At 39.9% G+C, this 13,889-nt stretch overlaps 1 protein-coding gene across 1 annotated transcript in view; it reads right to left on the bottom strand.

The window, feature by feature from the left end:
* Positions 1-12,287, bottom strand: part of col7a1 (collagen, type VII, alpha 1) — a 62,371-nt gene extending 50,084 nt beyond the window's left edge. The window contains exons 1-12 of the mRNA XM_042225647.1: positions 11,691-12,287; positions 4,686-4,758; positions 4,393-4,573; positions 4,149-4,305; positions 3,957-4,050; positions 3,687-3,845; positions 3,439-3,596; positions 2,350-2,479; positions 1,920-2,039; positions 929-1,084; positions 567-686; positions 321-470 (exon numbers count right to left, since the gene is read on the bottom strand). Of these exons, the coding sequence (XP_042081581.1) occupies positions 321-470; positions 567-686; positions 929-1,084; positions 1,920-2,039; positions 2,350-2,479; positions 3,439-3,596; positions 3,687-3,845; positions 3,957-4,050; positions 4,149-4,305; positions 4,393-4,573; positions 4,686-4,749 (1,489 nt within the window). The 5' untranslated portion in view covers positions 4,750-4,758; positions 11,691-12,287. The remainder of the gene's footprint in view (positions 1-320; positions 471-566; positions 687-928; positions 1,085-1,919; positions 2,040-2,349; positions 2,480-3,438; positions 3,597-3,686; positions 3,846-3,956; positions 4,051-4,148; positions 4,306-4,392; positions 4,574-4,685; positions 4,759-11,690) is intronic.
* Positions 12,288-13,889: the final 1,602 nt, after the last annotated feature.

Below are 13,889 nucleotides of genomic sequence, written 5' to 3'. Positions count from 1 at the left end.
GTAGGTGTGCTACAAAATGTTCCCCAAACAAAACAGCACTAAACAGTAACACATGTAGACATTTTAAAATAGAGATAAACCGCAAGGAGGATTTCTATCGCTGCTTTATTTTTCTCCCCATCTTCTTCCTGCTGCTGCACTTGGCAGGACAGGATAGAAGGCAGGAGCAAAATTCAAACAGCATTCTTTATGACAATTAGTTTCTAGAGAAACGGGAAAACTGGAAAGTAGATTGTTGCCCCAACGTACTGTGAGTCACTGATGGGATGAGAACAGAGGAGAAGTTTGGTGGTGTGGCAGACAACTGAAAGCACGCCTACCTATCTTGAATCTGGCCGTTGTTGGAGAGGCCTCTGTGTTTCCCTCGTACAGTGGGATAATAGTAACAATGTACTCAGTATCTGGCTGGACCCTGGACAACGTGTAGAAGTTGATGTCACCACCGACCTCCACGGTCTCTACATCACGACCTAAGTGAACAAAAAACAAAGACAAAGATGTAAAGATATGTGACGCAGTAAATAAATGCTGTTAAAAAAACAATGATGTCTGATGTGTCCTTCGACCTGTAAACGGTCCCCAGACCAGACGGTAGGCCCTCGCACCGCTGACACCTCGCCATCGCACACGAACACTGCCCTCTGACTCCGTCTCCACTGATAACTGCTGCACAACCTCAAGGCTCACTAGCACAAAAACATAAACAGAGAGACGTGAAGATAATGTTAAATAATGTTAAATAAATACTGAAGGTCAACACAAGGAGACAGTATCACTTAGATCAGGCACTATAATTTATCATTTCTGTGTATTTGTGGCAAACTGTACCACTTATTGTGTTTTACCTGCTGACTATGGTCGCTCACATTACAGGAACATTATATAGCAGCGGCAAAAGGATTAACAGCAGGCGAGAGGACGAACTCACGTGTGCGGGCGTTGAGGACAGACGGGGATGCAGAGTTTCGTGGGAACAAGGGGTAGAGGCTGATGACGTACTCTGTGTCGGGCTGAAGTGACTCCAAGGTGACAGATGTGGAGCCTGCAGACAGTGTCTGCTCCAACAGCTGAGCTGCCGGCTGACCTACACAGAGAAGAGCAATTAACTAATAAATGCCCTAAGAGCAATCGCAAATTATACTGTGCGCTATGTTCGAACATTCAGACAGAATGTTTTTGCCTTTAGGGCCTCGCCTGTGCTTGATTAGTCTCGAGCATACTGAGAAAGGCCGTGTGCCTGTGCAGAATGTAGGTGTCTATCTTTGCCTGGTTTCACTGTATTATAAATGTCAAACGGTGCACTGTGAATAGGTAAGAACATCACTCCATGCTGCGCATGCTCACTACAATGCACCCATTGACGTGGCAGTGTAAGATTGACAGGGTGGCTTAGCGTGGCATTCTTCAGAAGAACTGATACTGGCACAGCATGTGGTGAGAGAAAAAGCTTATATGAGCCCTCGGGGCCCACTTTCCTCTCCTGAATCACAGCCTAAGCACCCACCCAGACCTCCTGACACACCCGGGTGCTATAAATGTGAAGACAAAATGACTCACAGTCCATGACATAAGCAAAAGTTTTCTCAGTCTGCCGAGCTTCATGATCAGCGATGATAAAATGTATTTGATATTTTAGGTAATTATAAGGTTATAAACATCTCAGCTGACAGCCAGTGCCTGAGGGAAGTTAGATGTTACCGAAGCTAATGTTGATCACACTGAACCCATACTGCTACACACCCTTTGCATGGCCCCTGGATGCCATAAAAAGTAACAGTTATTGACTAGTGTTGACTTCTTTTCCTTTTTTTTCATAATTCTGCCAAGGTTAGCATCGTGGCAGGGCTATTCTGACATTATAGGATAAGAACGGATTACCAAAACAGGCAGGAAACAGAACAAATACGTGTGTGCCTGACCTTGTGGTCCGTAGGTGATTCTGTAGCCCTGGACAGGAGTTGAAGGTTGATTCCAGCCCAGAGTGAGAGAAAAGAAACCTGCTTGCACCAAGCGCAGACTGGAGACACCTGGCAATGACCCTATGTGAAGAGAAAATGGGCTATTTCATATTGCAAATGGACCGATACTTATCTAGCGCTTGTCTACTTAATCTGAGAACTCAAAGCATTTTCTTATTACAAACCTAATTCATGTATTGACACTCACATTGATAAAAGTGCTTTTTCCGATTCTTAGCCACTCTTAAACCAACATTCAAATGCTCACACTTTGATTAATGGATGAATCAGAGACAACTGGGGTTCGGTAACTTGCCCAAGGATACTTTGACATTCATAAGTGTTTTGTAAGTCTCTTGTGTCTCTGTTGAGTCGTTCACTTTGTACTCACTGGTCCGTTGCTTGGCAGAAACAGAGTCTCCCACACTGTTGGGGTACTGGGCGATGACAGTCACCAGGTAGTCTGTTCCTGACCTTAAACCTCGTGCAGTGTAGGTCCTCTGATTGGCAGTGACACTATCCTGCAGGTTGGGACAGGGGTGATCTTTGTAAACTGAGACTCCTAAAACACGTGTATGACTGAAAAATAAATCATCACCATCATGCCAAGGTACACAGAAGTGAATGCAATGCTTTGCTCGGCCACACTTTAATTTTTCCTTTTCCTTGAAGAAGATCCACCCATTAGACATGTTTATACTCAGCCTGAACACACATGCTTCTCGAGCAAAGCAGGATTTCGTCTGGCTCGTAAAACTGCAATTAACTGTTTCAGTGTAGGTCACATAAATGCACCTTTGCTCATTCTCTAAAATCTTTCAACACCTGAGGTCACGTTACCTCGACATCAGTGGAAGAAGTCATGGGGTGAAAGAAACGTGCGAAGGAGACTTAGAAGACTCGTTTGGCAGGTGACAGCCATATAAAAACAACAAAGTTCAAAGATGAACCACAAAATGCACATTTTAAAGAAAAAGAAATATATTATATACTATTAAATGACATAAATCTTCTTTTATTATTTTTTTCCTGCTGAAGAAAAGATCCTGTATAACTCATTTCTTCCTTTGTTTAATAAATCTTTTTGGGACCAGCATAAAATTTAATCCATCAGTCACATCCAATTCAGTGTCAGCTAACCTGATTAAAAAACTAATGATACAATAGAGCTGTAGATGTACAGTAACTAATGCAAATCAATTTATAGTGAATCTTAAACATACTATGATATAAGTAATACACTTTATAATTGTTTAAGCTGTGTTTTACAAAATTCTAAACACATCAGTAGTTTACGGCAATAAATGAAAAATTAACTTAGAATGTAACGTTTATGTAATCTGCTCCACTTGTCAATCATGTTGATAATTTCTTGTGAATCATCAGGTGGTGTGTAAAGGTGTATCCTATACTAAAGGAAATAATAAAGGAAGCACTGAAGCACTTCAATCTGATTATTTGGTCGCACCCCTGAACTCACCTGACGCATTTCTGCTATGACTGGTTGACCCAGACCAGTGAGTGGCACGTGCTGGATCACATAGGCACTCACAGGGCCCCCTGCAGGACTCCATCGGAACCTGAGAGAGTCAGACGTCTGGCCTGTGAACTGCAGGTTGGATGGACCAACAAACGCCTCTAAGAAGAGAGGAGACACGGTTAAAATCACATGTAGTTTTACAATAATTGTGACAGTTTAATTTCTTTGAATTCTAATGTTAAATATACCGTCGCTAGCATAATCGCCTCCTGCTTTCGTGCAAACTTGAGAGTTCACAAGAGGAAGCAGCGTGTTCAGCAGTTTGAAGTCCCCAACAAAGAAGGTAAAATCACTGCTGGGTTGGGACGAGATCTGAGCCAGTTCATTCCTGTCTGCGCTCTTTATGCCTGTTAAAAACAAAATAGTTGTCAAAGAAAACAAAGCACTTCACCTGAAGCTCTGGTATAATTCCAGATTATTCAGAATAACTGAGGAAATACTGCAGATAAAACACACACCAACTGCAAAAACATGAACTCCCTGACTGCGCAGCTTCTGTGCTGGCTCGTTCACATTGTCCTGTGACTTCCCATCTGTGATTAGGATCATGATCTGAAAATTAAAGAGGGTCCATAGATAAAATTAGCTAGAACTGCTACATTGAATAGATAATAATTTATCAATCATAATGGTATAGCTACTTCTTAGACCTTTGGAACATCCCGAACAGAGGCGGGGTTGAAGAAGTTATCAGAGGCAAACTTAAGGCCGTCACCAGTGCGTGTGTTTCCACCTTTATAGTTTATATTTTGGACAGCGTTGACAAGCTCAGTGCCATTCAGGTAGGCAGTCAACGTGAACTCGACTCTGATGATGGAAAAATGTGCATTAATATACAATTGTGCACCTGCCATGTGTTTTTTAGTTGTTTTGTTTTTAATTACTCTCAGTCACCTTGAGGTGTCACTGTACTGTGCAACGCCGAACCGAATCCCTGACTCGCCCACGGAGCTGGCGAATGGCTTTACAATTCCAGCCATAAAACCCTTAACCTGCAGGAAATTAGGTCGGCCAATACTGGAAGAGCCATCAACCAGGAAAACTATATCTGCAGCTTGTACATTATCACACCTGTCTGATGGACATAAAGGACAAGAATTAGAAACAGCAACGTAAAACATTATGTCTGTCAGGGAAGATGTGACAGTAAGGTAAAGTGAAGTTAATTCAAACAAAAGGCATTTTACCCTGAGCTTCAGCATGTTTCACAGAGCACAGCAGGACAGTTACAGTGAAAACCCAACTCCACATCTTCACAACCTGGGACACACAAAGAACAGGTAATATTATTATTAATATCATCTCTAAAAACAGTCTGAACAAATTACAAACTGTATATAGATATTTTAATATCATCTTCATTTCTGTTAACCACTATCTATTAATAGTAAACATCAACACTGAAAATCCAGTCTCTGCTGACTGCCACTTTCTTCTTGTTCAGCTGGATTTCATTAGTCATTTGTTCCATAGCATAATTTGTGGGTAGTTCAATCCAGTAATTTGTCTGCATTTTCTTAGGATTCTAGTCATTGTTCCTGCCTATACCTGTTCTGACCTACCTGACAGCCTTTTTTTCTTGTCAGCCTCATTACTTTGAACATGTTTTCCTGTAACACAAACACGTGAGGTCTCTTTTCTTATACCAGTCTGTCCTGCAGTCCAGGTTTTGCACTGCACCAAGAAGCTCTCACGCCTGGTGAGAAAGTGTCCAAATACCTACCACCCCATATTACCTCATGGACTATTAATGTTATTCATCATCACTGAAGAGACCACTACACGAACACATTACGTGAACAAGAAGCCCTGAAAGAAAGCATTGTGCATGCACTTAGAAATTAGTAACCTTGTATATATGACTGAGTGTTGTTTTAAATATTATAGTGAATGATGACTTCAGAGAAAACCCCCCAAAAAACCTGTAAATCTGAAGAAGAAAAAAAGTAAATACTATATATAGCTCCGTTAACTAATACCAACCCTTAAACAACAAGATTTAAATGGTATATTTTTAATTTTTTTTTACTTGTCATATTCTTGCATGTCTCTCACTAGGTATGGACTCCAAAAAGCAACAGGCTGATCTGTATGAGTCCACCTCTTGCATTCAGCAGTTTCCAGTAAAACAGCTAACAACCACAAAGGGAGAGAACAGCTAAAGATCAACAACACAGAGTGCCGTATTTCACACCGCCAGCTTTTCTTTATATGTTGGGAAGTGAGTTGATATGACTAAACAGCTTAGGTGGATTGTTTCACTATTACCTGTCTCATGCTAGCTCCACTCCGCATGCAGTTTGTGTGTTTGGTGAGTAGGTGCACTCACAGTGAGAGCAGGCAAAGGAGAAGCAAGTGTTACTTCAAATGACAGCAGCAAACAGTGAGCTGAGCCACCCTGGACAATTTGTAATTTTACTCATACAATAGCAATTCAGTAAATTTATATTCTTATATGTTTTAGTTTGTTGCACTTTATTTATTAAAGTAGGAAAAGCAATGTTTAAGTCAAGCCTGATGTTGCTTTAACATAAAAAGGCATTAAGGTAGCTGCTTAAAAGGTTCAATCTAAGATACAACATGTCAGGTGGAAATTATTAAAATTTAACATATTTTATTATGTGACAATATTGCACAGGCTCCTTTAGTTATTGTTAAAGCGTTAAGCAGTTATTGTTGCAAATTCCTTTTAAATATTGTGATATCATTTTGAGGTTATATCACCGACCCCTACCAGAGGCTATCCATCTTTTACATACACTCTACGGACCTCTGTGCATGTTGATCCTAAAAGAATAAAATGCAACCACCCATCCATTTGCTTCCACTTATCCTTGCTGATGATGGAGCCTCTCCCAGCTGTCATGGGGTAGGAGGCAGGGTATACCCTGGACAGATCACCGATCCACGGCACATTCAAACCCACATTCAATTTAGAATCATGCATGCCTTTGAACTGTAAGATGAAGCGTGGGTTACCAGAGGATACCCATGCAGACACAGCGAAAACATGCACGCTTCATGCAGAAAGACCACAAACTAACTGGAGCGTTTGAACCCAGAACTTTCAAGCTCACAGCAAGAAAGTCTGCATTCATTCTGTGTCAAACAAAACTTCCCGTTCATGTTTCTAATTTACACAAGAGTTTGAATTTTTTTTTTTTAACAGCTGTCCTTCTCATTCTCTTCCCTCCACACACACCCTTCACATAACATGCATATTCAGAGCATACATGCTTCTGTACATGTGATCGTGCATCACACACCTTCCATCTTTGCTCAAAGGATAGTGGTCAGAAAAGACTATTTTTTACAGCGAGCATCAGATCCACTCTTAAACTTCACTAGTGTAACTCATGTTGGAGTTTGGCCATAAAAAAGCTTTAACGTATCTTTTCTCCATATTTCTCTTTGGCCACTGTATGTCTGGAATGCAGATGGCAGATCCTTACAGACAATATGCACCATTCTGGAAAAAAATCCAACAGATCCTTGATTCACTTGTAGACTGTCTTGCAGCATTACTATTCTCTACAGTGTATCTCACTGTTATCATGTTTTGGTCATAAGAAATTTCCAATATGATTTTGGTGACAGCTTTTTTTAGGTGAAGAAATTCATTCTGGATGTGGGTGTGGAGTTTTCATGAAAACCTTTGATTCATCTTTGACGCAGTCAGGCACAGCATTAAAGTTACTGAAAATAGCTGATAGATGTTGAGCCAAAGACAGAAACATCAGATCTACTCTGTAGGGATATGGTAGCTAAAGTAAACACACAATATAATGAAGGAAACATGAAAAAAAAACATTTAAGTGGATCAAACCAATTACATATGTTGGTGGCAGGACAGCATCAGACTGGAGTGATTTTCTGAGCCTGAATGTAAAGAACAGTAACATCGTCTGACATTTGGAGACTTTTATAGCTTGGCATTTTGTTGCAACACTGACCAAAACCAGACTGACTATCAACGAGCTTTGATCAGAGCAAACCCACATGAAAGACACATGCTGCCAGACTTGATAAGACTCACAATAAACAGAAAACTTTTGCAGTACTTTGAGTATCAAAGTTACTTCTTATTTTAACCCTTACCATAAATAGAATGTGTTACCTTTTAAATTCATTAGGATACAACTATTTTCTAACAATTGGAATTTAAATTAGTCTTAGCCTTGATCTGTCAGAAGCAAGCAGTAACCTCCTAAACCGAAAAATAATAAAGGCTACAGCTTCTTGACTAGCTCCAAAAGACACATAATCAACAGAGAGTGCTATTTTAAAAAGCCCCAAAAAACAGCATTGAAACCCATGTTTAAAAGGTCTACGCATAATTATCCCCTTAGAAAGTGGCTTAAATTTATCGGTGTGGCTGCTTTGATTGATTGGTGGTTCATCCAAATATGGTCACTGGCTGTGAACACAATTAACATTAGAGGCAGCCAAAGCTTCATTAAAGTTGAAGCTTCAATTTTTGCTTTGCTTTTCAGTTTTTATCATGTTGTTTGTTTAGGTAAGTTTATTTATTTATTTATGTTTTGGTATGCAAGTTTTTCAAGATCTGGAATATTAATTTGTCTATGTCTGCCTTACTTAGAAAGTACTAGGGGTAAACTGCTGTTTTAAATGCACTGCATAATTAAAAGTGACTTGACCATTGAGTCGACAAACAATGGGTGACACCACGGTGTCCACCTTTAATTTACACTCTGTGGTCTGATGGTCACAAACTGCCGTTTTGATTTATGACAGAATGTAAACCAGTCATATGATTGGTTAAATAACATACATGTATTCTTACTAAATGCAGTTTAAGATCTTGTAGCCGCACCTGAGGTAAGATGTTATATTGAGCTAGCTGGTAAAATTCCACATTGAAAGAAAGCTTTTATTATCATCAGATTGCCACACCCAGCTTCACAGCAGAGGCTTGCTCAGACTTCAAATAATCTAGTTACAGTTTATGTAAAGTCCAACAAAGAGTGCATCAACTTTAAGGTTATTCTTTAACATCTATAACCTCGTTTTGATTCAAATGTGCACTTTTCTGGGGACTTCTGGAGGAAAGTTTGCATTTCACGGTTCCTGATGTGCACACATGTTTAACTGCAGCAACTCTGAAACCACAAATCCCTTCTTAATACCTACTAACACCACCTCTAAAGCTCACTGGTAGATTCTGCTGTAATTATCTACTGTAAATACATCAGGACTCGTGCATTTCTACAATAACACTTGACTACTTTCACACATTCTGCACAGATCTGCTAAATACTGTCCAGTGAAATTATTTTAAAAATGAAAAGCGACAAAAAAAATATTCAAGAATCCAAAGTTAGATAAAAACCATTAAGACACACCACACTGAGTTTTCTAATGTTCAAACACTGCTTGAGGCCAGAAGCTCATAATCACTGATAAATGTTTATTTTTGTCCGAAACACATCCCACATCACACACAGGAAGCTTAATATGTTCCAAATGTAACCCCTCTTTCCCTTTTCAAAAATCAAAGCATCTATTTTGAGGCTCTTACACCTACAAATTTAAATTATGTACCGTTAACTCCTACCTTTTATGTTATTTTTTTCACTGTAGGAAATCTATAGAAGTTCTGTTTATTGCTGGTTTTGTAAGCCAAGTTTTGAGACTATAGTCTATATTCCCAGCCTTTTCTGAAGTACAGTGGCTAACTTACCACTTTGTAATGCGATTTAAGATGTCACCAAACACGCCATCTTATGACTAAAAGTTGCACTAAATGTTAAATGGACTACAAACAATGGATTTTTCTTCTTCTTGCTATTCCCACGATACACTCACAAACCCTTTTCTGTTTTCAGGCACAAATCTGTTCACATAAAGTCCTGGTAGAAATACTTCCAAGTAATTACTGCCAATTTACAAGCCAATTGTGGGGTGACCTATTTCTGAATGTTTTTTTGATAGATGTTCATCAAGTCTATATTAACAACGTGTCTAGTCTGGCTTCCACACCTGGAATGTTTAAATTATGAACTGGCTTATGGGCATGACCACACCCATGACTAGCCACTTGGCAAATAAACCAATCAAGAGGGTTAAAGGGTCAAAAGCTCAGAAGCTGACTGCTTCTTCTTCTTCCTAAACACAAGTCCCCCAAGCTGTCAGACTCCTGAACACTCAGTGACAGGACTGACACACACACCAAGTTACTTTTTCCACAATGCTCAGTCTTTTGCACTGTCTTGTTCTATCTGGTGTTACACTGTCTTTGTTTTGTTTTTTTGCAATTTTTGCACATTGCACTTTATATAGTCCTGTGTTGATTGTCTGTTATATATTATATGTGGCACCATGGTCTTGGAGGAACATTGTCTTGTTTCACTGTGTACTGTACATGGTTAGAACGACAATAAAGCAACCTGACTTGACTTGAAGTCATTTTTAAAAAGAAAAAGTAATGTGTGCATAACAGCACAGACAGAGGAAGTAAAAGACATTTAAACCTGTGGAAATTGTTTAATACTCATCCTAAAGCTTCTGTTGGAAGTTCGTACAGGAGCTAGACTATGCTTTCTAAAAGCTACACTTTTAGTAGAGATGCCATTCTCCCAGGGGGGCAGCGGGACACAGGCCACTGTGCTGTGACAGAGAGCAGGATTGTGTAAGAGCCAGCATAACATCAGTCTAGGGTACAGAGAGCGACACAAGTGGACAAGGGGATGGAAGGATCAAACGGGGTGGAAATGTCACAGTAAATTACTCAAAGTCTCGAGCTAAAACGCTCAGGATCTTGTGTACTTTGTACCCAAAGGTTGATCTTGGCAACTAGAGACAAGCGCTGCTCCGAGGCCATTAGGGAATTAAAACAAAGAGGGAGGGCTAATGCAGACTTTTTTGACCCCTGAAGTCAAATATATCGTCTCCCACTTCCAACAATAATGGTTCCTTTAACCAAACAAAACAAAAACCTTGTAACAGCAACATTTGAATCTTATCCATGACCCCTTGCTGTAACAAGTTTCAAAATAAGCTCCAGTCTTATCCTCCTATTTAAGCATCACACTAGCTTTGTATTACTATTATCAAAAGCCAGACTGACTGCATCTGAGAAATGACAACATTCAATGAGAAGTTATCCGTCTCATTCAAAAGCATTCATGGACTGAGACAAGTCAAATTCACAGGGCTTATAGTTGGTTTAATCCAACATAAACACAGAGAAAGAGAAACCTAAGCACGAGTAAAAATGGGCCATTGTTCATAAAATTGTTAAAGCAACTTTCTTTTCCTAAAACCTGAATAGAAAATGCTGGACAATGCACACATTAAGCACACGCGGTAACCAGCAGCAGCAGGCCTTACTTGGGATGACACACTTGGGATGAGTCCAGAGACATCCACTACCACAGTGGCACGCCAAAAAAGTTAACCAAGCATGGTTGCAGCAATGCAGCAAATTAAAAGGAGAGAGAGCGAGAAAGTGGCAGGGTGCATGTGAGGCTGTGAGGAAGACTCTAATCACTCCTTATAAATATTTTCAGGCATTTTTTTTTCTTTGCTGTTGTCTGAGCCAAACCACAGCAAAGAAAATGATGTCCTCAGAAGTAGTACAGACAGTTGAAACCAATCAAGATACAAAAGGCTGAGGAGGAAACGTAGGAGGGAGATTCTTTCGCAGCATCATGGTGTAATAATGGCCTCTCGCTATAAAAGTTCAGCTGAGGTCAAGATGTTATGAACGTCTAGTTCAACTAATCTAGGAATTTGGGTTCAGAGCAAAATGATGTTCTTTCATTCAAAAGGCAGTGGCGCTTACGATTTATTAAGACTCCTGTGCCTGATTCTCATTATCATACAGAATACAGAAAAGCCGAGCATTTAAAAACACTTGTAATTATGAGAAGGGTGAAAATTAGGTGATGAATGTTCTGGATGTTCTTGTGCCAAGTGAAGCATTTTTTTTCTGATGGCAAAGCGATGGGCTTAAAGGGGCGGTGTACTGGCTACAGTTTGGGTAATTCCCCCATTTGCACAGTTGCGCTTACCAGACTGCAAGGTGTGCAGAGTGAATGCAGTGCACACATGCATAGCATTCTTATATAGACTGTCATTAGTAGTCTTCAGTGTAGAAATGCATGCAAACTGTGCACGAACTGCACCCAAGCACAAGGGCTCCCACAGAACACAGTTTCCACTTATCTTACCTGGGGATCTCTTCTCCTTGCACCCGACTGCAGCCTGCCGCTCCCCACCTTTCCACCTGTGGCATATCCACCAGCCCTGGATCTCCGTGCAGTATTTTGACCACACAGACGAGAATCACAATTCCGGCGTCCAAAATCACAACTTCAAAAAGGTAAAAAGCAATCCAGTGGAGCTCAAACGCCCAGATCCTGTTGCTGCATCCCGGTGGAGGACCGTCAGATGTGAACGCTATTTCTGAATCCCGAGGCAGCGCTGCTCAGCGTGGGCTGAACTCAAGCAGGAGCAGAACAGTCCAGACTTGCTCGGATGCCTGAAGGGGAGTCCTGAGCTCTCCCTTTCTGCTGCCTTTTTTTTAACCTCATTCTCTTTTCCTGTCGTCCCTCCCTGCTGCTGACTGAAAAGCAGCCCATGCAACCGTTTACATGTGAACAGTAATCTCGTTACTTCTACCTGGAAAACTTCTGGTCACATGATTTTTATCCTGCTGTAGACCGACTTGGAAAAAGTTATGTGCACCGGTGGTACTATCACAAAACAAAAACAATAATGACTAGTACTTAATGGAATATTTAGTTTAACTGAAAAATGTGTAACCAATGATCTCAGACTGTACATTAAAACTTCTCAACAAAACAAAAACTGTAATAAAAAACAGCCTTTCTATGCCTGTACTTTGATGTGGTGCTAATGATGCTCAAGGCTAGCTTCTAAACAGCTTCTTAACCAGGGTGCTGCAACTTTATTTCGGGGGTTTGTGGAGTTTGTTTATTATAAAAACAAAGTTAGAAGATTTTAAACGAGGCTTTGCTTAAAAGGAAATTCAGAAGAGTTTCCCAGAAGGCTCCAAAAATAAACATGTAATTATGTCAGGAGTAACATGGATAGGCAAACCCTCACGAAATTTTCTTACAGACACATAGTAATATAACAAATTAGCGATAGCGCAGTAGAAATCATATGTTTATTTTAATTTTCCTATGGGCTTATAAACCTTATTATAACCCTTTCATTCATTTTTAGACTAGAAATGCTTATTTTACTATAAAAATAATTAAGATTTAAAAAAAATAATAAAAATACCTATAGGTCAGAGAAACCTGCGACATAATGAAATTCCCACGATATAAATTTAGAGATAAATCTTGTGACACAAGACAGCAAGTGCAACTAGCTTAACAACTGCCTTGTGTGGAAAAAGCATAAACTGTCAACATCATGCAAATTAAGTACCAGTTTCTAAATTTGAGCAAAATAGGATATGGGGTTTGATACCTCACCTTCTCAATGCAAGACTTTGACTCACTTTAGTCCCCTGCAGCTTGATGGACTTCAGTTTGGTCAGTTTACGAAAGGGGGTAAACCCTCTGCTTTGACAGGATACTTCTTTGGTCATTAGCAAGGAAACAGTATGAGTTAAAACTGCAGAGTCTCTGCTCATCAGTATGCACTGGGATATTGGATCAACATTCCTACTTAACCTCAGTGCAGATGCAAATCACAGAAAAGTATTTTTAATTAGAAATGGAGAGGCAGGATTGCCTCATTATCATTTGAGGTTTTAAAAGCATGCTTATCCAGCCACTGTTTTCATCAGCATTTGTCAACAGCTTATCATTTTTTTTTAAAGTGTTTTCATGTGTGGTTATAGATTATGTGTGACAGGCATAGCTTCTTTGGTAGCAACCGAAGGTTTGGACTGCTTTTTTTTTTTTTTCAAGAAACATATCCACAGTTTTTGCTGTAATTGTAGTTCACACTGTAGTTAACGCCATTTGAAACACTTTAAACTGGAAGCAAGAACCTACCAATTTAATCAAAGAAAAAGATTTATGGTAATGAAAGTGTATCCTTAATAATATATGTACCGTTGTTCAATAAAATGAATGCTCTTCTACAGGGAGCTGACAGACACTCCCTGGTTCTGTTACTTCTTGCCAAAAGCCATCACCCTACCAGCCACTCTGAGCCTCTGTAACTCACATCAACACCAAATTAGACTGCTCGGCATTCTTTGCAGGGCAGCTTCCTATTGTTAACTTTTACTAGCGTGCTAGTTATTGTTGCCATAGCAACGACTGCACATCTGCGCTATACCTATTATATTCATACGGGATTATTCTGACTGTATGCACTATTTACAGGTAAATTACACTCCTACTCTTAAATGGAAGTGCTGCACTTCATATGTCATATGGTGT

The sequence above is a fragment of the Haplochromis burtoni genome, unplaced genomic scaffold (genome assembly GCF_018398535.1).
Source record: "Haplochromis burtoni strain Fernald_Lab_line unplaced genomic scaffold, NCSU_Asbu1 Contig_177, whole genome shotgun sequence".
Lineage (NCBI taxonomy): Eukaryota > Metazoa > Chordata > Actinopteri > Cichliformes > Cichlidae > Haplochromis > Haplochromis burtoni.
Note: the sequence above shows the minus strand (reverse complement) of the source record. Positions and strands in the feature narration are given on the sequence as shown.